This window comes from Tachysurus fulvidraco, chromosome 20, assembly GCF_022655615.1.
Source record: "Tachysurus fulvidraco isolate hzauxx_2018 chromosome 20, HZAU_PFXX_2.0, whole genome shotgun sequence".
Classification (NCBI taxonomy): domain Eukaryota; kingdom Metazoa; phylum Chordata; class Actinopteri; order Siluriformes; family Bagridae; genus Tachysurus; species Tachysurus fulvidraco.
In genome coordinates, this window is record NC_062537.1 from 21,216,271 (window position 1) to 21,241,690 (window position 25,420).

Here is a 25,420-nt window from a genome sequence, read left to right on the forward strand (position 1 = left end):
ACACACACACACACAATCACACACACACACACACGCACAACTCAACAGAAACTGCCCCCCCCCCCCGGCAGACCCGAGTGGTATATAAATGTAAAAAATATAAATGTTTACAAAGTTAAATTGTGTTAGTAATAAATAAATAAATAAATGAGAAGATAAAAGATTTCAAGCCAAAAAGACAGTAAAAAACAAAGACTTATCAGCCGAAGGGTTGAGGTTCATTCTGCCCTTCTGGTATTTTATTTCTGTGCCATAAACACACTGTTTCCAGTTTAGTGTCGTACTTCATACTGGTGTTAATGAGCGAGACCACGAACCTGTTTACATTTAGTGAATCTACATTTTAAGCGCAGTTGACATCTGCACTAAAGTCGTGAGTTTCTCAGCAATAAAGTGACAAGGTCATGTACGGATGTCTCTGGTCTCTGGTCAGATCAGGCAGCTTTTTATCGTGTCTGTAATTAGTACGTAGCCGGAGGTGTGGAGGTGGCTTCGTGTTGGGGCAGAACCTCTGTAGGGCCGTGAGGGTGATCTTTAGGAAATAAGAGGCTCTGATGAAACAAAGTGCACCAAATATGTGTCGGTCTTCCTGATGCACGGGGTTCTGAATGTGTTATATAGATGGTGCTTTAACACTATTACTTGTCTTAAAGCTAATCATTTACAATAAAACTAACAGATTATCAACAGAAAAAGTATTTAGAGGAAACCAAATTGTCTGCAATGTTTTATAAGTATGTATACACACATATATATATATATATATATATATATATATAAATATATAAATAATAAAACTAAGAAGAGTTTTATTTTAACCAACAGTTTTGTGTATTTATTACCATCATGTTTTTTTCCTTTAGTTCCTCCTCATCCCCGTATAACGCTGCGTTTACGCCGGCAGAAACTCCACGACTATTACAGACCATCTTTTTATTTTAATTCAGTTGTTACACCACGAGTATACTCGTTCCTGATTGGCCGAGCAGTCATGCATTAATTGCTACACAAAAACAAGCAGAAACAAAAGTTTTGACTAAACCTGTACACTCGTGTCGCTGAAGTAAAGTAAAATATCTGACCAGAAGCAAAATGACTGGTAAACACATGACTTCACTTCTCATTTGCATCCCTTAGCTCTGGCCACGCCCACTTTGGGTTCCATCTCAGGAGCTCTGTATAAAATTTACTTCTGGTCATTAGATTAAGCTGCTGATGTGAACGCAGCCAAATGAGTCGGTGTTTCGTTCGAATTCGGTCGAGTGTTTATTATCGTGTCTATAATTACAGAACATAGCTGGAGGTGTTGAGCGGCGGCGTTGGAACACGGAGGCGTGTTATCCGCTGCGTCGGGGCTGAACCTCGGTAGGACCGTTACTCGGAGCCGTCGCTCGGCTCGGGTCGCACGTTTGTGCATGTGGCTGGAGCTCCGCTGACACCTCGGGAATCTTCTGTTTCTCCCACTGGCCCTGGAGAAGAGAAAGAGTCTGAAACATCTATTATACCGAGAGAAACGTTTAGGAAATGAGAGGCTCAGATCTCAGAGATGTTCTGAAACTGCACCGCTGTGTTAATGTTGGTCTTCCTGATGCACGGTGTGAATTTAATGACAATCAGAAAAAAAACCCACTTGTCTTGGGGTTAAAAAACCAGACCTTCTCAGATCCTCAGCACATTCACACTGTGTTAGGGAGGTGAAAACTTAACACAGGAGTGCAGCTGGTTTTAACTTAACACATTTCATAGCTGAGACACAGTGAAGTGTTCGGGGGTGTTGTACAGTATAGTTCATTCATTCATTCATCTTCTACCGCTTATCCGAACTTCTCGGGTCACGGGGAGCCTGTGCCTATCTCAGGCGTCATCGGGCATCGAGGCAGGATACACCCTGGACGGAGTGCCAACCCATCACAGGGCACACACACACTCTCATTCACTCACACACTCACACACTACGGACAATTTTCCAGAGATGCCAATCAACCTACCATGCATGTCTTTGGACTGGGGGAGGAAACCGGAGTACCCGGAGGAAACCCCCAAGGCACGGGGAGAACATGCAAACTCCACACACACAAGGTGGAGGTGGGAATCGAACCCCCAAACCCAGGAGGTGTGAGGCGAACGTGCTAACCACTAAGCCACCGTGCCCACCATGTTGTATAATATTAAAGATAAAAAAATCCGAACGTGTGCATTAAGGAGGTCCGAACTAATGGACTGTCTGCTTTGTACACAAAATCTCACTCCGGTTCTTCCTGTTTTTGGTGTGTATCAGTCTGCTGTACCCCTGCTAGCATGAGCACATATACGGTGTGTGTACTCACAGGGAAGAGCTGGGCGGTGGACTGGTTACAGTGCATGGAGATGGGTGAAGTGGTGTACAGGGAGTCGAGCACCTCGGCACTGAAGGAGTCCCAGGTCACGGAGGAGAACTGGTCCTCCACTGAGGTCTGAGAGCAGCTGCAGCCCTCGCCACCATGAAATCTGACAGGAATAACAAATCACAGGGTTCTAATAACACCTTATCGTTTCTATGGTAACAGCTCATTCACTGCAAATCTTCGACCTGATTTATTTAAAAAAAAGCACAAGCACCTGTTGATGAGGCTGAAGTACTTCTGCAGGTAATCTGGGTCTACATGACTCTTACAGAGCTCCAGCTGTGTACGGGGGTAATAGTGCACGTAATTCACACACATCTCCTCCATGATCCCAAATCCACCCTGCACACACACACACACACACACACACACACAGCTTAATTGGCTATTTCAGAGCCATTTTGTTAAAAGCATTGCTGCCTTAGACCACATTCGGTCTCCACAGGACGAGATTAAGGGTGACGTCAAGGCTGTAAGATGATGTCGGGGTTTAGAATAAAGTCGCTCTCCCGCAAGTGAACTTAACTATAAACAGACAAAAATTATGATGCCATCATTGTTAAAACTGCAGTGTAAAAGGAATGAAACGCTCAGGGACGTGATGATGTAAATATCAGACTTCAGGGTGATGAGAGAGGTCGTGTGTATCGTATGTTCACACACACTCACCACTGTGGCTTTGACTCGGTCTTCTGTGTTATAAGTGCATTTCGTCAGAAGCACATCACCCTGAGAAAGGAGGGGGGAGGTCGAGAGAGGGAAAGAGGGGGAGAGAGAGAGATCTTGTGATCAGCTGCTATTTGTAGTTGGATATTTAAAAGCGGCTCAGTGTTTGGCAGGTCAGTGTGAAGCTGGCGGCTCTCGCTGTGTGTGTGGGAGCTGATATTGACGGTCTAAATGCAGCAGATCTGTTCTTTTGTTGGTGGCTCGTTGCCTCCAGGCTTTTCCTGTAATGTCTGTGTTATCTCTGCTTTTTCTCAGGATAAATACAAGTCCTGCTTTAGTTGTGCTGGCGTGGAGAACTTACTGGCAGAACAGTCACCATCTTTCTGAGGATGCGAATGATCTAACAGATAAAGATGAAGAGAGAGAGAGAGAGAGAGAGAGAGAGAGAGAGAGAGAGAGGTGTTATAATGCTGAACAAAAGTAATCCAGCATTTCAAATTGTAATGAACTTTCTAATATTCAGCATTCTGTAAGATGTGTGGGGTCATGTTGTAAACAATCAGCAGTGTGTGTGTATATATAGTGTGTGTGTCAGCAGTGTGTGTGTGTGTACATATATATAGTAGTGTGTTTGTGTGTATATATATATAACGTGTGTGTGTGTCAGCAGTGTGTGTGTCAGTAGTGTGCCAGCAGTGTGTGTGTTTATATATATAAAGTAGAGTGTGTGTCAGCAGTGTGTGTGTGTGTGTGTGTGTGCATATATATATGCACATGTATATGTGTGTGTTTGTGTGTATTTTTATGTGTTTGTGTTTGTATGTTTGTGTTTATTTTTGTGTTTGTGTGTATTTTTATGTTTGTGTGTGTGTTTGTGTGTATTTTTATGTTTGTGTGTGTGTGTTTGTGTGTATTTTTATGTGTGTGTGTGTGTGTGTGTGTGTGTGTGTTTGTGTTTATGTGTGTGTTATACCTGATAGTGTGCACTGAAGTGTTTGTCCTCCTGCACCACCTCCACCTCTCTGCCTCCCCTCACCAGCACGGTGCGGACGCCTCGACCCGCCAGGTGTGTGTGCAGCTGTGATGCAAAAATATGGATCCCTCCAGGAGGCAGCGCCTGTAGCAGACGAGTGGGAGTGAAAAACACACACACACACACACACACACACACACACGTTATCCAGGAATAAACATCACTTCAGCACACCGCTGTTTGTTTCCCTCGAGCGATCTACAGGTTCTTCAGCTTTAATAAGAGTTCAGAAGAAAATATTCCTCCATCACTAGCACTGCGATCACTTATATTACATTTAAAATAGCTGCGCTTTTGTTTTTCTGCAGATAAAAAATAAAAAGGAAAAAAACGACACATCTGCACACACGCACACTTTCTGTAATCTGATTTCAAAAGAAAATTCCTACTGATTACATTTCATCTCTCTATAATCGTGTTTTTCTAAAGTCTTGATTTGATTTGACTTTTTTGCGTCACGCGGCTTCAAGGAGTCCATCGATATTTCCTATAAAACTAAATCACTGTAATCCACATGCTGTCTCTCGTTAGGGTGTCCATGTGGCCAAGGGTTCAGAGTTCAGATACCAGGTTTTGTAATGTGTCAGTATGTGTGTGTTCAGTATGTGTGTGTGTTCAGTATGTGTGTGTTCAGTATGTGTGTGTTCAGTATGTGTGTGTGTGTCAGTATGTGTGTGTTCAGTTTGTGTGTGTGTTCAGTATGTGTGTGTTCAGTATGTGTGTGTTCAGTATGTGTGTGTTCAGTATGTGTGTGTTCAGTATGTGTGTGTGTCAGTATGTGTGTGTTCAGTTTGTGTGTGTGTTCAGTATGTGTGTGTTCAGTATGTGTGTGTGTGTGTCAGTATGTGTGTGTTCAGTATGTGTGTGTTCAGTATGTGTGTGTGTCAGTATGTGTGTGTTCAGTTTGTGTGTGTGTGTTCAGTATGTGTGTGTTCAGTATGTGTGTGTGTTCAGTATGTGTGTGTTCAGTATGTGTGTGTTCAGTATGTGTGTGTGTCAGTATGTGTGTGTTCAGTTTGTGTGTGTGTTCAGTATGTGTGTGTTCAGTATGTGTGTGTGTGTTCAGTATGTGTGTGTGTGTTCAATATGTGTGTGTGTCAGTATATGTGTGTTCAGTTTGTGTGTGTGTTCAGTATGTGTGTGTTCAGTATGTGTGTGTTCAGTATGTGTGTGTTCATTATGTGTGTGTTCAGTATGTGTGTGTGTCAGTGTGTGTGTTCAGTATGTGTGTGTTCAGTATGTGTGTGTGTCAGTGTGTGTGTGTTCATTATGTGTGTGTTCAGTATGTGTGTGTGTCAGTGTGTGTGTGTCAGTGTGTGTGTGTTCAGTATGTGTGTGTTCAGTATGTGTGTTCAGTATGTGTGTGTGTCAGTGTGTGTGTTCAGTATGTGTGTGTTCAGTATGTGTGTGTGTCAGTGTGTGTGTGTTCATTATGTGTGTGTTCAGTGTGTGTGTGTGTCAGTGTGTGTGTGTTCAGTATGTGTGTGTTCATTATGTGTGTGTTCATTATGTGTGTGTTCAGTATGTGTGTGTTCATTATGTGTGTGTTCAGTATGTGTGTGTTCATTATGTGTGTGTTCAGTTTGTGTGTGTGTTCAGTATGTGTGTGTTCAGTATGTGTGTGTGTCAGTGATGTTTTTGTGATGTGATGTGTCTCAGTACTAATGTGTGATGCTCTAAGTGGACCACAGAGTCACAAGACACCAGCAGCATTAAATATTATGACCATAAATAATATCAACTGAACTTTTATGACATCATAATAAGTGAAACTTTAAAAAAAAACCTTATACAATTGTGTTCATTTAAACAATGGCCTTATTATTTTTTTGGAATGTTTTGTCTATGAATGTGAAATTTATTACAGTTATATACAATAAACTGAACATTTATGCTTTGGACATTTGATTCATTGGAATGAGTGATTCAAAAGAATCGATTCATTAAACTCAGTATACAATTTAGGCAACAAGCTAAACTCTTTACTGAGTTTTATATAACATGTACGCAGGCTGCACGAATGAGGTTCGAGCTTCTAGATGTTTCTAGAAACGGAGTGTACCGTGTGTGTGCAGTCGGCGGTGCAGTAGCCTGTGAGCTGGAAGGTGTGCTGGTGAGGAGGGACGGCCATGACAGGTGTGTAGACTAAACCGAGCTCCATGATCCCGGCGTCAAAGCGTCTCAGAGACGGAGTGTACCACAGACGGATACCGGAGGAGTCACGACGTCCTGGAATACGTGCACACACACGCACACGCACACACACACACATACACACACACATACACATACACACACACACACACACACACACACACACACACATACACACACACACACTGTATAACTGAGCTCATAGGTAATTTAAACAGTGCTGCACAGTCTAGATCAGATTCTTCTTAGTCTGATGGAGTAAAGTACTTCTGTGTTATATTAAAAAAACCTGGAATTTTGTAGAATCATTATCTATAACACACACACACACACACACACACACACACACACACACACACACACACACACACACACACACAAAAGGATTCAAAATGACGTAAAGATTATAATCAATGAAGAAATATGATTCAAGGACTTGAACATGGATTTGAAACAAGAAGTCTGGAAAAGTGAGGAGGAAGAGGAGGAGGAGCTGCTCGAGGCAAGCATGGCCTCGGGTGGTTAAAGCAGAGACAGGAACGATGAGTCATATCGGTAAGAGATATCGAAACACCCTAATTGGACTGTGTGTGTGTGTGTGTGTGTGTGTGTGTGTGTGTGTGTGTGTGTGTGTGTGTGTGTGTGTGTGTGTGTGGGTGTGTGCACTTACCGGAGATGCGGAGTGGGTTGTGATAGTGCACCTCCAAACGAAGGAACCTGGAGGAACTTTCTCCACCCATAGGAAGGCCAGCATCTGAGGGGTAATAGAATGGCTAAACACACACACACACACACACACACACACACACACATACACAGATCACATACTGTAAGCTTCCCACTCCTGAAGACGCAGGAAAATGTAGATTTCTGTAAATTTGTGGAAGGAGTCTCCAGTATCAGACATGAAGAGGTCGTGTTGTGTTTTCGAGTCCGTGTAAATGAACCGTTACTATAGAAACAACATTAATGTAAACATACGTCACAGTCAGAGCTTCTGTCCAATCAGGATGCGGAGATTGACGGTTTTGTGTTATTTTTAAGTCACACATAAGGAGTTCATATGATTGATGGTGAATCACTGGAGTGAAACAGACCTCCAGCTCTGACTCGAACAGAGCAGCTCTGTCCACTCGGCTGTTCTACGTTTTAGCAAAAAAAGAAAAGAAAAAAAAAACAGCCATTTTTAAAAGCGTTATAAAAAAAACACGGTCCAAGAACTGCTTTACATAACCGGCCTGATTTTCCTCCTCCTCCTCCTCTTTTCCCTTTTCTTCTTCTTCTTCCTCTTTCTTCATTTTATATATAAAGCGCATCATTTTTGTTCCAGATCAAAAATGAATAATTAATGTAAAGAAACAGAAAATAACTGCGCGGGAAAAGTTTTTTAAACCCAGAAGAAAGAACGAAGGCTTCAGTTTGTATATATAATTTTTTTGCTAATCGCATCGCTGCAGCTCGTCTGCGGGAGGAGGAAGATGTTTTGTGCTGCTTTTCCTCTGGTGTAATTCAGTAATTGGTGTCTCTTGTCTCTCTGTGCCACTCAGATACGTGACTGGCACCGAGCGAGCGTGGGCGATCTGCCTGTGTGTGTCTATAGAGACAGCCGAATGCTGCGGCGGCTCTCAGGTACCTCACGGCCCTGAATTATCCACGCCGATCACACGGCCGATCACACGGCACCGCCTGGGAGAAATGTTCCACTTACTAAATGTTCTAAACAATGCAAGGGATGAAGAAGATGAAGAAGAGGAAGGCCCACAAATATGAGTTTCTTTAAATCACCTGCATTCTTTAATTAGTGAGAAACAACTCATGTCTTATGAACATGTATTTAAGCTGACAGTCTTTTAACAGGTTTAACAGTGAGGTGTTTATTTCCTGTATGAATTAAAGTGAATATTTATGTAGTGTTTCAGCTCCCCGTGATCACACACTGCACCTTTAATCGAATAAATTGTGCAGTGGTTTAAAAGTAGTTCGTTTATAAGTAGTATGTGCGTGTGTGTGTTCAGTATGTGTGTGTTCAGTATGTGTGTGTCAGTATGTGTGTGTTCAGTATGTGTGTGTGTCAGTATGTGTGTGTTCAGTATGTGTGTGTGTTCAGTATGTGTGTGTTCAGTATGTGTGTGTGTGTGTGTTCAGTTTGTGTGTTTCAGTATGTGTGTTCAGTATGTGTGTGTTTGTATGTGTGTGTTCAGTGTGTGTGTTCAGTATGTGTGTGTTCAGTATGTGTGTGTGTGTCAGTATGTGTGTGTGTGTCAGTATGTGTGTTCAGTATGTGTGTGTTCGTATGTGTGTGTGTGTCAGTGTGTGTGTGTTCAGTGTGTCTGTTCAGTATGTGTGTGTCAGTGTGTGTGTGTTCAGTATGTGTGTGTGTATATTATATGTGTGTTCAGTATGTGTGTGTGTCAGTGTGTGTGTGTTCAGTATGTGTGTGTTCAGTATGTGTGTGTGTTCAGTATGTGTGTGTTCAGTATGTGTGTGTCAGTGTGTGTGTGTTCAGTATGTGTGTATCAGTATGTGTGTGTTCATTATGTGTGTGTTCAGTATGTGTGTGTGTCAGTGTGTGTGTTCAGTATGTGTGTGTTCAGTATGTGTGTGTCAGTGTATGTGTGTGTGTCAGTGTGTGTGTTCAGTATGTGTGCATGTCAGTGTGTGTGTGTGTGTTCAGTATGTGTGTGTCAGTGTATGTGTGTTCAGTATGTGTGTTTCAGTATGTGTGTGTGTTTGTGTTCAGTGTGTGTGTCAGTATGTGTGTTTGTGTTCAGTATGTGTGTGTCAGTGTGTGTGTTCAGTATGTGTGTGTGTCAGTGTGTGTGTTCAGTATGTGTGTGTCAGTGTATGTGTGTTCAGTATGTGTGTTTCAGTATGTGTGTGTCAGTGTGTGTGTTTGTGTTCAGTGTGTGTGTCAGTGTGTGTGTTTGTGTTCAGTGTGTGTGTGTCAGTATGTGTGTTTGTGTTCAGTGTGTGTGTGTTCAGTGTGTGTGTGTGTTTGTGTTGAGTATGTTTGTGTTCAGTGTGTGTGTTTGTTCTCAAACTCATGGTATCTTCAGTATGTAACCTTGTGAACCAGCATTAATGTAACCAATGATAGAGATTTAAGCTCTTATGTACGTCGCTCTGGATAAGAGTCTGTCACATGGTGTAAGTGTAAATGTGTGTGTTCAGCATGTGTGTGTTCAGTGTGTGTGTCATTATGTATGTGTTTAGTGTGTGTGTTTGTGTGTGTGTTCAGGGTGTGTGTGTCAGCATGTGTGTGTTCAGTGTGTGTGTATGTGTGTATGTCTGTGTTCAGTGTGTGTGTGTTCAGTGTGTGTGTGTTCAGTGTGTGTTCAGAATGTTTGTGTTCAGTGTGTTTGTGTGTGTGTGTCAGAGGTGGCAAAAGTACACACATCCTTTACTTGAGTAGAAGTACAGATACTCATTGTTTAAAAGACTCCAGTAAAAGTAGAAGTAGTGACTACACTCTGTTACTCAATGTACACATTACACATGTACTTAAGTAAAAAGTCGCGATACTACTACCTGTGGTGTAGTCTAGTTTTTTGTAGTGAGTATACTGTGATCCCCCCCCCCCACCCTCAGCCTCATACACACCCATCCTAGAGCGACACCCCATAGGCACCACCACACTCACTAATGCATAAAATATGCATCTACATGTAATTGAGAGCATTATTAAAGACTGCGTATGTGTTATCAACATTCACATTTATGATAAGCAACAAAAGACAGTCAGCTGATAAAACCTGAGCTCCAGGTCCCATATCCATATGACATTTAAGGCGTAATGTAATCAGACAGTTGGCAGCACACATTGACTTTCACAGTAGGAAAACATATAGACTATGAAAGTCAGCGTGCTGCCAACTGTCTGATCACCAACATGTTTCAAATTATCATCTTTTGTCTTAAACAGAAGAAAGAAACTCATACAGTTTTGGAACAAATTGAGGGTGAAGAAATAAAACAATTATCATTTTTGGGTGAACTTTATACCTTTAAGAGCTACATTTAGCCTTAAATATTATATGAATATGGGACCTGGAGCTCAGGTTTTATCAGCTGTACGTTTTCAATGTACAATTCATGGTGAACATAAAACATTTGTTTATTGCAGAATATTATGATAACTGGTAGTTTATAAAGCTTTATAAACACATGTGTACTCGGGCTGTGGGTGAAATGTCACCCGAAGCTGCTGTAGCTTTAGGCGCAGGCTTCCGAAGACACACAGAGTTTAGTTTGGGTCTGCTTTCGTTTCACATCTTCTTTTACATTAGTTAGTTCATTTCAAATTTGCGCCACAAAACACCGCCGAGCAACTCATTTTCCTCCTTGGTAGATGACGTCAGATCAGGTCACAGGCCACGGAAGCCCCAATGGTCCAAAAACGTTAGTGATTCGCAGTCGCAGCCACAGTCTGTGTTCGCAACACAGTGCAGGTTGAATTTATGAATGAAAGTTCTGTCACAAAACGATATTGTTACGTATCCTCACGCTTTTTAAGCGGGTAAACGGAGATCCTTGGCATTTCCCAGTGGTCAGTATCACGTGCGTATCACGTAGACTACACCACTGACTACCACAACTGGACGTCAAGGCCATATCCCAAACTGTAGGGAGATTCCAGCTCTGTGCTTCAAAACAACTCAAAATTATTGTGATGTTTTACAAATGACAAAATTAATGTTAATTAAATTAAGCACTTGGTGTTTTTTGGGTTGACCCCAGGGGCAGTTCTAGGGTTTCATCTTTAGGGGTTTTTAGCCCTCAGTGAGAATTTAAAACAAGAAGAGTTCTATATTATATATTATATGACAACTCTGGTAATAAGAATAGTGACATTTCACTGCTTTTGGTTGCCGTCTTTTAACGTTATAGATAAACGCCTCCAGCTCTGACTGCGCGTGCACGCTGCGCGTACCCGTGCTTCTCCGTTCTATTAAAGTAGACAGCTGAAGACGCACTTTTGAAAGACTACAACACGCGTGTAAAAGTTTGGATAAAAGCAAAGTAAAAAAAAACAGCTTTTGGATCAAACTGATAAATAATTTTCTTTCCCATCGACGACACGTCCTGCATTTTAACGTCATTTTTATTGTTTATTTATGAAAGTAAAAATGCTCCTTATAGTTTTAGGGTGGCTGAGATTACAGACAGGGGGCTGAAGACACCCTAATAAAGGGCTAGAACCCCCCCTGGGTGACACACTTTGCAACGCATTCGCCAGGAATCCTTTTTGACGCCGATTATTACAAACATCTCCCTCATATATGGCCATGTGTGTTCAGGAATGTCCTCGTTGTTAGTTACTTTAACATCGGTGACTCCCTCTGAATGAACATTAGCCATTCCTTTTGTAGGCGCTGCTCATTGTTAGCTCCGCTATCCTTAGTCTATGTCTGATAGCCAGTAAATAATACAGTACACCAGTCACATGGGGAAAAAGCGCACAATGATAGGATGATAGGCTGGAAACAGCGTCCAATGAGAAGGAATAATACTAAAAGTAACGAGTCCGTTTGGGAAATGTAAGAAGTAAAAAGTACAGATATTTGTGTAAAAATGTAATGAGGAAAAGTCAAAAGTTGTCCGAAAAATAAATAGTGGAGTAAAAACTGATACCAGGATACCTCTGGTGTGTGTGTGTGTGTGTGTGTGTGTGTGTGTGTGTGTGTGTGTGTGTGTGTGTGTGTGTGTGTGTGCGTTCTGTGTGTGTGTGCGTGTGCGTGTGTGTGTGTGTTCAGTGTGTGTGTTTGTGTTCAGTATGTGTGTTCTGTTCAGTGTGTGTGTGCATGAGTGTGTTCAGTGTGCATGTGTGTGCATGTGTGTGCGTTCTGTGTGTGTGTGTGTGTGTGTGTGTGTGTGTGTGTGTGTGTGTGTGTTCAGTGTTTGTGTGTGTGTGTGTGCATGTGTGTCTGTTCTCTGTGTGTGTGTGTGTGTGTGTGTTCAGTGTGTTTGTGTGTGTCTTCAGTGTGTGTTTGTGTTCAGTATGTGTGTTCTGTTCAGTGTGTGTGTGCATGTGTGTCTTCAGTGTGTGTGTGTGCATGTGTGTGCATGTGTGTGTGAGTGTGTGTTGTGTGTTTATATGTGTGTGTGTGTGTGCATGTGTGTGTTCATTGTGTGTTCAGTGTGTGTGTGTGTGTGTGTGTGTGTGTGTGTGTGTGTGTGTGTGTGTGTGTGTGTGTGTGAGTGTGTGTTATGTGTTTATATGTGTGTGTGCATGTGTGTGTGTGTGTGTGTGTGTGTGTGTGTGTGTGTGTGTGTGTGTGTGTGTGTGTGTGTGTGTGTGTGTGTGTGTGTGTGTGTGTGTGTGTGTGTGTGTGTGTGTGTGTGTGTGTGTGTGTTCACCTCAGCTCCGAGGGCCCATGCTGCCAGGACGTGTCTACAGGAGTTCAGCTTTGGTGGCTTCATCTTGGAGTCACAGGAGCCGCTGTACTGAGGGACAGAGTCCATGTGAGGTGAACATTCAAACACCTCCATATGATGCACCATGGCCTCGTTCCCCGAACTCACCACCGCCTCGTACTGCACACACAGTTATTAACACTTTATTAATGTGTCATAACCAACATTAATGTCATTAAACAGCCGAGCCGAGTGACATCTCTGATCGCAACAGAAAACGACACGCGCGCGCAACGAACACGCGCGCGCGAAACGAACACGCGCGCGCGCAACGAAACACGCGCGCGCGCAACGAACACACGCGCGGCAACGAAACACGCGCGCGCGCAACGAACACGCGCGCGCGCAACGAACACACGCGCAGCGGCGCAAACGAAACACGCGCGCGCGACGAAACGAACACACGCGCGCGCAACGAACACGCGCGCGCGCGCAACGAAACACGCGCGCGCGCAACGAACACGACGCGCGCGCGCAACGAACACACGCGCGCGCGCAACGAACACGCGCGCGCAACGAACACACGCGCGCGCGCAACGAACACGCGCGCGCGCAACGAACACGCGCGCGCGCAACGAACACGCGCGCGCGAACGAACACGACGCGCGCGCGCAACGAACACGGCGCGCGCAACACACGCGCGCAAAGAACACGCGCGCGCGCAACGAACACGCGCGCGCGCAACGAACACAGCGCGCGCGAACGAACACACGCGCGCGCGCAAACGAACACGCGCGCGCAACGAACACGCGCGCGCGCAACAAACACACGCGCGCGCGCACGACAACACGCGCGCGCGCACGAAACACGCGCGCGCGCACGCACACACACACACGCGCGCAACTCCAACACACACGCGCGCACGAACACGCGCGCGCGCGCGCGAACACACACGCGCGCAACGAACACGCGCGCGCGCACACGACACACGCGCGCCGCAACGAAACGCGCGCGCGCACACACGCGCGCACGAACAAACACGCGCGCGCGCACGAACACACGCGCGCACGAACACGCGCGCGCGCACACGAACACACGCGCGCGCAACGAACACGCGCGCGCGCGCGCGCGCAACGACACGCGCGCGCGCACACACCAGCGCGCGCACGAACAACGCGCGCGCGCACACACACACGCGCGCGCAACGAACACACGCGCGCGCGCGCACACGAACACGCGCGCGCAACGAAACACGCGCGCGCACACACACGCGCGCGCGCAACAACACGCGCGCGCGCGCGAACGCGCGCGCGCAACGACGCGCGCGCGCACGAACACGCGCGCGCGCGCACACACACACACGCACGAACAAACGCAGCGCGCGCGCGCGAAACACACACGCACGAACACGCGCGCGCGCACACACACACGCACGCACGAACAAACGCACGCGCGCGCGCCGCGCGCGCGCACACACACGCACGAACAACACGCGCGCGCGCGACAACACACACACACGCACGCACGAACAAACGCGCGCGCGCGCGCGCGCACACACGCACGCACGAACACACGCGCGCGCGAACGAACACGCGCGCGCGCGCGCGCGCACACACACGCACGAACAAACGCGCGCGCGCACGAACAGCGCGCGCGCAACGACACGCGCGCGCGCGCACACACACACGCACGCGCACGCACGAACACGCGCGCGCGCGCGACACCACACACACGCGCGAACAAACGCGCGCGCGCGCACACACACACACGCACGAACAAACGCGCGCGCGCACACGACACACGCACGCACGAACAAACGCGCGCGCGCGACACACACGCGCGCGCAACGAACACGCGCGCGCGCACGACACGCGCGCGCGCACGAACACGCGCGCGCGCCAACGACACACGCGCGCGCGCAACAACACACGCGCGCGCACGAACACGCGCGCGCGCAGCGCAACACACGCGCGCGCAACGAACACGCGCGCGACGAACACGCGCGCGCGCAACGAACAAACGCGCGCGCGCGCGACACACGCGCGCGCACGACACGCGCGCGCGCAACGCACACACACGCACGAACGAAACGCGCGCGCGCGCGCACGCGACGCGCGCAACGAACACACGCGCGCGCGCAACGAACACGCGCGCGCGCAAAGCGCACACGCGCGCGCGCAACACACACGCGCACGCACGAACAAACGCGCGCGCGCAGCGCACGCGCGCGCGCGCACACGAACACGCGCGCAACGCGCGCGCGCGCGCAACGACACACACGCACGCAACAAACACGCGCGCGCGCAACGAACACGCGCGCGCGCAACGAACACGCGCGCGCGCACACGAACACACGCGCGCGCAACGAAACACGCGCGCGCGCAACGAACACGCGCGCGCGCAACGACACACGCGCGCGCAACGAACAACGCGCGCGCGCACACCACACGCACGCAACGAACACGCGCGCGCGCGCGACGACACGCGCGCGCGCAACGAACACACGCGCGCGCACAACGCAAACACGCGCGCGCGCAACGAACACGCGCGCGCGCAACGAACACGCGCGCGCGCAACGAACACACGCGCGCGCGCAACAACACGCGCGCGCGAACGACGCGCGCGCGGCGCAACGACACACGCGCGCGCAACGAACAAACGCGCGCGCGCAACGACGCGCGCGCGCACGCGCGCGCGCAACAACACGCGCGCGCGCAACGAAAGCACGCCGCGCGCGCGCAACGACACACGCGCGCGCGAACGAACGCGCGCGCGCAACAACACGCGCGCGCAACGAACACGCGCGCGCGCGCAAACGAACACGCGCGCGCGCAACGAACACACGCGCGCGCGCAACGAACACACGCGCGGCGCAAAGAACACACGCGCGCGCGCAACTAACACGCTCGCGAGCAACGAACACACGCGCGCGCGCAACTAACACACTCTCTCGCAACTAACACACGCGCGCGCGCAACTAACCGCGCTCGCGCAACGACCACACGCGCGCAACGAACACTCGCGGAGCGCAAACGAAACCACGCGCGCTAGCAAAAAGAAACCCGAGCGCGCGCAACTAACGAAACGCGCTCGCTCAAATAAAACACTCGCTCAGCTAACTAGCTATTCACTAACAAACTCTTAACTAACATCTCTCGTCGAAACTAACACGATCTGCAGGCTCAACTAACACTCTCTCTCTCAACTAACTCTCTCTCTCAACTAACAAACTCTCAACTAACACTCTCTCTCTCAACTAACACACTCTCTCTCAACTAACACTCTCTCAACTAACACTCTCTCAACTAACACTCTCTCTCTCAACTTACACTCTCTCTCTCACTCTCTCAACTAACAATCTCTCTGAAATAATAAATAAGGACTAAGAACAAAGAGGACTTCAATGAGAAAAGAAGGGAAGATGAGGCAGTGCAAGACGGACAATCAGGAGCAGGACTGAGAGATGATAAAGCAATCATCTTATTTTCACTCTCTGATATCTCAGTGGGCCTGAAGCTCCCCCGAGACACTGGCGTGTAAATTACACCTCTAATTTATTTCTATTGCTTCTGCTTTGAGTCAGCCGAGAGGATGATCAACCTTGGAGTCCACCGTGCAGATGAACAACATGAGGAACGTTTCAGGATCTAAAGCTGCTGCAAATGTTCATGCTGTTTATAAAATACTACTCAATAAATACTGACATGATTATTATTGTATTAAATACTGTAATGGTGACGATAATAAAAAGCACAGTGCATCCTGGGACTATTAATATCACTTTATATTCGATTCATTATAAACCGATTCGTTCTGATTCTGACAGACATCATCCCTGCTGTTACCATGACGATGTGGTTCTTGGGCATGTTGGGGGGTAGTTGGTACATGTAGCACCAGTAGGTGGTCTCCTGATCAGGAACAACAACATTGGGGGCCAGAACCTCCAGCATGCGCACGTCCGGGGGGAGAGAGGGGCTGGGCGTGTCAGGACGCAGCAGAAGGACTCGCTGAACACCGGGTTGAAGGCGGGACACGTTCAGATCATGAAGAGTGTGGATTGGCCGGTCAAGTATGCTGTAGATCAGGTGGACAGTTCCTTCCTGTCAATCAGAGGTGTGTTTGGTGAGTACAGTGTGTGAGTGAGTGTGTGTGTGTGTGTGTGTGTGTGTGTGTGTGTGTGTGTGTGTGTGTGTGTGTGTGTGTGTGTGTGTATATATGTGTGTGTGTGTGTGTGTGTGTGTGTGTGTGTATGGTGTGTTTTGTGGTGTGTGTGGTGTGTGTGTGTGGTGTGTTGTGTGGTGTGTATGTGTGTGTGTGTGTGTGTGTGTGTGTGTGTGTGTGTGTGTGTGTGGTGAGTGTGTGGTGTGTGGTGAGTGTGTGGTGAGTGTGTGGTTTGTGGTGTGTGTGGTGTGTGTGGTGAGTGTGTTGTGTGTGTTGTGTGTGTGGGGGGGTTGTGTGTGTGTGTTGTGTGTGGGGGGGGTTGTGTGTGTGTGTTGTGTGGGGGGGTTGTGTGTGTGTATGTGTGTGTGTGTGTGTGTGTGTGTGTGTGGTATGTGAGTGTGTGTGTGTGGTATGTGAGTGTGTCTCTGTGTGTGTGTGTGGTGTGTGTGTGTGTGTGTGTGTGTGTGTGTGTGTGGGTGGTGTGGTGGTGTTGTGGGGTGTGTGTGTGTGTGGGGTGTGGTGTGTTGTTGTGTGTGTGTGGTGGTTGTGTGTGTGTGGGTGTGTGTGGTGTGTGTGTGGTGTGGTGTGTGTTGTGTGTGGTTTGTGTGTGTGTTGTGTGTGTGTGTGTGTTGTGGTGTGTGGTGTTTTTGGTGGTGTGTGTTTGTGTGTGTTGTGTGTGTGTGTGTGTGTGTGTGTGTGTGTTGTGTGTGTGAGTGGTGTGTGTGTTGTGGTAGTGTGTGCTTTTCGATGTGTGTGCTGTGTGTGTATTTTGTGTTGTTGTGTGTGTGTTGTGTGTTGGGGTTTGTGTAGTGTGTGTGTGTGTGGTGTGTCTGTGTGTGTGTTTGTGTGTATGTGTGTGTGTGTGTGTTGTGTGTATGGGTTTGTGTGTTTGTGTGTATGTGGGTGTGTATGTGTATGTGTGAGTATGTGTGTGTGTGTGTGTGTGTTGAGTGTGTGGTGTGTGGTGTGTATGTGTGAGTATGTGTGTGTGTGTGTGTTGTGTGTGTGTGTGGTGTGGTGTGTGTGTGTTGTGTGTGTGAGTGATGTGTGTGTGTGTGTGTGTGTGTGTGTGTGTGTGTGTGTGTGTGTGTGTGTGTGTGTGTGTGTGTGTGTGTGTGTGTGTGTGTGTGTGTGCATGCGTGTGTGTGAATACTACAGTGCCTCTATAACGTAGTCATGGGGATCGCAGGTACTGAAGGGTCTCCTGAAGAGCAGAGAAAAGCCTTCCGGAGTGTTCTGTGCATCCAGCAGTTCGTAATCCTGCTGAGTGTCCAGCGTGACCCGGCCCTCATCGTCACTCCACGCATCCTGCACATACACAAACATTTAAACACACTTCATATACACACACTGTAGGATATGTGATTAAGATTCCCAGTCAGTCTGCTGTCATGTTGAAGTGTTTGACTGATTACGTCACCCCCCCCCACCTGATCTTAAAAAAAAACACATGTCAGTGCTTAGAGAGCTAGATAAATATGAAGAGCTCAATGAGAACCTTTGTTGTGTTCTTCACACACACACACACACACACACACACACACACACACACACACACACACACACACACACACACACACACACCTTTCTGTGTGATGAATGACTGAAGATGTGGGTCAGAGGCATCTGACATGACGTGAATCAGTCTGAAGAAGCAGCACGCTATAATTCCAAAATGGTGAAGCGATCCTTCAAAAAGTCACATGACCACCAACTCACACAAACTCCTCCCACTTCCCCGACCTTTCTGAGAGCATTTCATTGGACAAACACTAGTGCAGGATGAAGAATAAAAGAATACTTATAATGCTATATAACTAAAACCAGACTCTTTCCTTTATAATCATCTTGGTGTCATTAACACGAAGACAGGTATAAAAAAAGATCCGTAATCAAGGAAAAGGAACAGATACACAGATGATACGGCAAACTGTGTGTGTGTGTGTGTGTGTGTGTGTGTGTGTGTGTGTGTGTGTGTGTGTGTGTGTGTGTGTGTGTGTGTGTGTGTGTGTTTGTTACATTTGAACACATTTTGCATTACATGAGCCACAATCTGCTTTAATCTGCAAGTACATAATGGCATTTTCAAGACAGACTGGCCTCCTCCTCCTCAGGCTATCTGTGTGTGTGTGTGTGTGTATATGCGTGTGTGTGTGTGTGTGTGTGTGTGTGTGTGTGTGTGTGTGTGTGTGTGTGTGTGTGTGTGTGTGTGTGTGTGTGTGTGTGTGTGCGTGCCTGTTTGTGTGTCTTTGTGCATGTGTGTGCGTGTGTGTCTGTGTGCGTGTGTCTGTGTGTGTGTGTGTGTGTGTGTGTGTGTGTGTGCGTGTGCGTGTGTGTGCATCCGAGTGGCCCAATTTAATTTCAGCCTCCACTCATTCCGCCTAGTCACGCCGTCCAACCCACACACACATCATCATCTACATGAATAACACTTTAAACATCATGCTGTAGCCTTTTAACTTAGATTAAAGATGTGACCCTGATATTAATAGTGTACAGATGTGTACGGATGTGTACAGATGTGTACAGATGTGTACTTCATCATAAGGAAGACTATGATTTTTGTATTTCTGATGTCACGGTTGCCATGTTTGCAGATTTCACGCATAATTGGTTTACTTTTACCTCTCATAATATAAAGGGTTTCTTTTTTAAGTATTATATATATATATATATGTGTGTGTGTGTGTGTGTGTGTGTGTGTGTGTGTGTGTGTGTGTGTGTGTGTGTGTGTGTGTGCTGAAAGACAAGCTGGTTATATAAGGTTATAATAATATAAAAATAAATAATAATAGTAATCTTGCTCATGTATGTAGACTGTGATGAAAATTAATATTACAGTTAATTAATAATAAATGTTTTTTATTCCTATATGGAGATTACTGACATCAGGGTAAATGTACTGACATCAGGGTAAATGTACTGACATCAGGGTAAATGTACTGACATCAGGGTAAATGTCGGTTATAGGAGACTTTTATAGGCTTCCTAAAGAAACTCTCACCCCAAAGTAGGACTTGTGTCCATCGCTCCACAGAAGCACCAGGTCAGCGTTGGTGGGTTCCCCGCGGTCCGACATGCCCAGCAGGACGCCGTGGCGCAGCTCCTTGACTCGGAGCTCCATGTACACCTCCTGCTTGGAGTAGCTGAGATTCCAGAAGAGCTCCAGCTGCCCGGCGGGATCCAGGGGGACGTGATAGGGTAAGGAAGGTCTGGAGCGGCTGTCTGGAGACAAAGTTGGAGAAGATGTAGATGAAGATGGGGATGAAGCATGGTATGGGGCCACCAGGAGAACCACCAGGGCAGCGAGCAGGATGATATAGATCAGCGTCACATCCTGCAGACGCAAGTCCTTGCTTAAAAAACGCATCACTCTGTCTCTGATGCTGTACACAAACTCTGAGGATCTTAGTGAGACTTCTCACAACCTTCCTCAGGTCTTTTAGAAAGAAAAGATATCTCCAATATGCTGAAGAGTTAATGCTGCTACTGAGGTTCTTTTGGTTTCCAGTCAAAAATCTTCCAGTTTAGATCTTCTAAGCTTCTCTCTGTGCAGGTCTGTCCCTCTGTCCACTGCTGGACCTGCTCTGGATCTGCTCCGAATCTGCTCGTCCTCTCTCTCCTCCCCAGGCTGTGGCTTTTAAGAGTACGACCCAGTGACAGGCTCTACTTTATCCTGGCTAATTCTGTTAGTTCTGGTTAACCAAAATTTGATTATTTATTTAGCCTCTAGCCAAACTTGTTTCTTTCCCTCTTTTATTTTTTTTTCGCTGCACCGCTACATGATCTGAATTTATCTTTATAAAACAAAACAATATACAGAAATCTTTGTAATTGTGTTTAATGACCTTCCATTGTTCATTGTCTTAAGGGTCAAGCTCATAAACCAAGCACCAGGCATCCATTATTCTGCCTTTTTATTGTTATTAAAGTCTGTGGTGTTGTTTGTGGTTCCACAGGAAACCAGAAGTCGTTAAACTCCAGAATCGACCTCAGTCCTGGCGCCCGTCTTATATCAGAGGGACACGAATGTTTTTTATCTGAACTGTTTTACAACTTTTTGATTACACAATATAGCCATATTATACACTGTGCTGCTGAAATGACACTAATTACAGGATGTAAATGTTTTTATGTGTTTGCCAGGTGATGGAGCATCGTCTCAGATCGGTCATCGCATCCTCTCATCACAGCAGCTTCCTGAGGATCGAGCAGAAGTCTCATCTCTCCCGATTCTTCAGGAGAAAAGCCTTGGACCTTTTCCTTGCTTTGGAATTAATTAAAAGAGTATCAGGACAAACCGCTGTCGAGGGTGGGTGGGGTAATTGAGCTGATGGCCCGGAGGCACCGTGACATGACTGCAGCTGTCGATGGTGTCGTTTCAATCAGGGAAACATGGACACCTTGTTTATGAGTGCGGGGGGGGGGGGGGGGGTCAAGGTCTAAAAGGTTATCTAGGTCCCTAGGGCTATGGGGAGAGAGCATGGCAGAGAATGAGATGGATAGATGGATGGATGGATGGATGGATGGATGGATGGAGGAGGAGGGGATAGAATCAGAGAAAGAGATACAGAAGAACAGACCCTGGTAATAAAATAAAGGCCTAAGGCAGGAAGTGAGATGTGACTCGTTCTCCCAGTTACAGCATCATTTGTTATCCATTAACAAAAAGGCATTAGATTCTGTCACAGAGCAACTTTACAGAAAGCCAGATGTAGATTCAGATCCCTAATAAACAAGTCAGACACGAACAGACGTACGAAGGTGCACTTCTCGATAAGTTTGTGTAAGAAGAATAAATGTTTGTGAACACATATTAAAGGAGTCTCCAGTGTCAGAGCTTTAAAACATTCAGAGGTTTCATTTCCAACATCTTCAGGAAAGAACAGTTAACAATTACATGATAGCTGTTCATAAAAATAGATAAATAAATAAATAATGTGTCATTGTCAGTGGAAGAGGATTAAAACATCACACCACTGAGCAACGCTTTATTATTATATAGGCTTTATACGGTCGTGATGTTATTTTTACTTTATCGTTATCGATAAGACCAATAATGTAAGACCGATCCAGTACAAAGCTCAAGGTTGGTGTCAATATGACATTATATTTTATGATACACTAAGTGCGAGGTCTAACAAAAGATCTTGTCCTTAAATAACCCAAGGTTGTCCTCAAAGATGAGGAACAGAACAGCGGACAGGCGACGCCACCAGGAGGCAGTTCCCCTGCTGTGTGTCTGTGTACAGACTTGTGCTGGACGACTTTACACACTTTATACCCAAAAAGAAAAAGACAAGAAAGAGAGTCACACAGTCCTGAGGCTCACATTGACATTATTCAGCCTGGGACACACACACACACACACACACACACACACACACACACACACACACACACACACACACACACATACACACACACACTCATACACACATACACACATACACACACACACACACACACAAACACTCATACACACACATACACATACACACACAAACACTCATACACACACATACACATACACACACACACACACACACACACAAACACTCATACACACACATACACATACGCACACAAACACACACACACACAAACACTCATACACATACACACAAACACACACACACACACACACATATATATATATACATATACATACATACATATACACACACAAACACTCATACACACACAAACAGAACATATAGAGATGAAGAGGAGAGAGATAGAGAGAGAGAGAGAGATACACAAAGAGACGAATACACAAAAAGAGAAAAAAAACAAGAAAAAAAAAGACACAAGAAAAAAAAAGAAAAACAAAGAAACAAAAAAAAGACAGAAAAGAAACAGACAAAAGAAAAAGAAACAAAAGAAAAAAAAGAAAAAGAGACAAAAACAGAGATAAAAAGAGAGTAGAAAAAAAGACACAGAAACATAAAAAAATAAAATAACAAACAAAAAAATAAAAAATACAAAAAAAAACATAAAAATAAAAACAAAACAAAAAAATAAAAATAACACAAAACAACATAAAACAAAAACAAACACATAACACATACACACACACACACACACACAAACACACATACACATACACACATACACACATACACATACACATACACATACACATACACACACAAACACACATACACATACACACACACACAAACACACATACACATATACACACTCACACATACATATTGTGACAAAAAACTGTAAAGAAACAGCTGCATTTCAGCACCGCGGCCAGCGCCACTAGCAGTGGATACGAGGCGGTGTGGCAGAAAGTGCGCCAAAACCGGAGGAGCCAATCAGGAGCAGCTTCTAACTCCTCAACCTCTGGGAGTAGGCGAGCTAGAGAAGGCTGGCTCAGTGATGCAAGAAGTAAAAGATTAGATTATGTCCATATGTCTAACAGTGGATATTGTTCCCTTCCCTTGTCTCACCAGAGTAAAGTAACCGAGGAACTCTCCAGCCTGTTAGCCACTCACCACTCCTGGGTTGACCACTTCGCAACTCTTATGCTCACCTTATGCTCACCTGCACCTCTGGTGCCAGCTTGGATCTTTGCCTGCACATTTTCACTCCTTGCACTCACAAAAAAGGGCACAGAGCACCTGCAACAGCCTGGTAAGCGTGCAGACACACAACTATTTCATGTATATCTATTGAAGAAATAGTTGCTGCCTGTGCCTGTTGTGTCTGCCCTCGACTGTCTCGCCACAGATCCCCGATACCGTTCCCTGTTGCAACAGGGGACTGATCTTGCACCGAACCAGCACCAAGGTCTAACCGAGCTGTTCGACCAATTCAGTAACGTGTTCTCAACCAACCCTGGCCAGACGCACATTGTACAACACAAGATCCAATCCTTGCCTGGGACGGTGGTAAAACAGCAGCCGTATCGGTTCCTGGAGGCCCGCAGTCATGCCATGGAGGAAGAAGTGACCAAAATGCTGCAGGTTGGCATCATTGAGGAATCCACCAGTCCGTGATCCAGCCCTATAGTCATCGTCCCCATGCCGAATGGAAAGCTCTGGCTATGCAATGACTTCCGAATGCTCAACCAGGTATCAGACTTTGACACCTACCCCCTCCCCCAGGTAGACGATCACGTAGAGAGACTAGGGAGCGCTTGTTTCATTTTCACCCTCGATCTTACGAAAGGCCATTGGCAAGTCTCATGGAGGCTCATGGACATAGTGCTGCGCCCCATCGGCTCCTCCCAGCACGCTTACCTTGACGGCCTGATGATCTGTTTCTTGACATTGGTTGATCACCTGTTCTTTGGATGAGAGGTCCTGGGGGCCTTCCGCGAGGCGGGCCTGGGGGCCAATCCACACAAATGCCATCTAAGGCAGACTGAGGCACAGTACCTGGGGTACCGGATCATTAGAGGAATACTGTAGCCCAGGAGAAGAAGAATGAGGCAGTGAATGAGTGCACACTTCCCAGCACAAAGAAGCAGGTATGTGCCTTTTTGGGCTTGGCTGGTTACTACAGGAGATTTGTGAAATTTCTCCCCTATACCATCCCTCATTTCAGATCTCACCAAGAAGGACCAACTCGAAAGGGTGCGGTAGCCTGATGCAGCTAAAGATGCCTTCCGCCCCTTAAAGAGGTGCTCGTACGTCACCACATCCTGAGGAACCAAGACGTACAGATGCCTCGGATGTGGGACTAGGCTCTGAAGGGGAGAAGCAGCCGGTCCTATTTATCTCTCGGAAACTGACCCATTCCAAGAAGGATTACACCACTGTGGAACGAGAAGCCCTGGCGATTCAGTGGGATATCGAGGAACATAAGTACTACCTCGACGGCCGCCACTTCACCCTAGTCACAGACCATGCCCAGCTACAGTGGATGGCATGAGCGAAAGACACGAATGCACGGGTAACTCGATGGTTCCTTTCTCCCAAAGATTTTTCATTTCTGATCAAACATCAAGCCCGGGCCTAGCACGGGAACGCGGATGGACTTTCCCATGGTTACACTCTTTGGGCCCACATACACACACACACATGCACACTGTCTCTCTCACACACACAAACACACACACAAACACACACACACACACAAACACACACATACACACAGAATCACTCACACACATACACAGACACACGTATACATACACATGCAAACTCTCTAACATGCGCACACACACACACACACACACACACACACACACACACACACACACACACACACACACACACACACACACACACACACACACACACACACAATACACTTATTAACCATAAACATGAGTCACCAATACAGAGTGATCATTTTAAAGCAAACCCATATTATTGCTGTCTACGTGAGTCAGTCACAGTTATGGGGAAAAGAGCAGGCATCTGGTTGAAGAGTAAAGACTTACAGTACAAACAGAGCAAGTTGATGGAGGGACGAGTGGAAGGATAAGAGCGAGAGAAATAGCCTCACTTCCACCCGTCTTCCTCCATCCATGAATAATTCAGAGCCGTGTCACTACCACACAGGCCAATCTCAGCTTCTTACTATTTGCAGGTTCAATAATTGATGTGATAGAAAAACAGCTTTCACTTTTATTTAAACTTTTTTTCAGAGTCAAAGAGGAAGGAAAAAGAAAGGAAGGAAGGAAGGAAGAAAGATAGAAAGA

The 25,420-nt window shown here is 46.5% G+C and overlaps 1 protein-coding gene and 1 long non-coding RNA gene across 3 annotated transcripts; one reads left to right on the top strand and one right to left on the bottom strand.

Annotated features, from left to right (window-relative positions):
* Window positions 1–601: 601 nt before the first annotated feature.
* dbh (dopamine beta-hydroxylase (dopamine beta-monooxygenase)) lies at window positions 602–20,125 on the bottom strand. Of its 2 annotated transcripts, none has more exons than XM_027162518.2 (12): window positions 19,760–20,125; window positions 17,917–18,063; window positions 16,437–16,694; window positions 12,595–12,771; window positions 6,908–7,010; window positions 6,146–6,312; window positions 4,024–4,167; window positions 3,412–3,450; window positions 3,054–3,113; window positions 2,599–2,726; window positions 2,328–2,487; window positions 602–1,469 (listed from the first exon to the last, which is right to left on the bottom strand). In XM_027162518.2, the coding sequence occupies exons 1-12, from the start codon at window positions 20,123–20,125 to the stop codon at window positions 1,338–1,340; spliced, it is 1,881 nt and encodes a 626-aa protein (XP_027018319.2). In that variant the 3' UTR covers window positions 602–1,337. The 2 variants fall into 2 exon arrangements, with proteins under 2 accessions (XP_027018319.2, XP_047661231.1); XM_047805275.1 differs by lacking the exon at window positions 19,760–20,125 and adding an exon at window positions 18,340–18,772.
* Window positions 20,126–20,311: 186 nt separating this feature from the next.
* Window positions 20,312–21,592, top strand: LOC113653084. Its single transcript, XR_003443019.2, has 2 exons — window positions 20,312–20,443; window positions 20,715–21,592. It is a non-coding gene; the product is annotated as an uncharacterized LOC113653084 (long non-coding RNA).
* Window positions 21,593–25,420: the final 3,828 nt, after the last annotated feature.

What these genes read in the sequence shown, in the direction of transcription:
- dbh (XM_027162518.2), bottom strand. Translation starts at nt 20,125, where the DNA reads ATGCGTTTTTTAAGCAAGGACTTGCGTCTGCAGGATGTGACGCTGATC. An exon ending in CAACCCACTCCGCATCTCCG is followed by an intron (nt 6,313 to 6,907) that starts GTAAGTGCACAC and finishes CACGTATTCCAG; the next exon opens with GACGTCGTGACTCCTCCGGT. An exon ending in CCACCGCCCAGCTCTTCCCT is followed by an intron (nt 1,470 to 2,327) that starts GTGAGTACACAC and finishes TCTCTTCTCCAG; the next exon opens with GGCCAGTGGGAGAAACAGAA.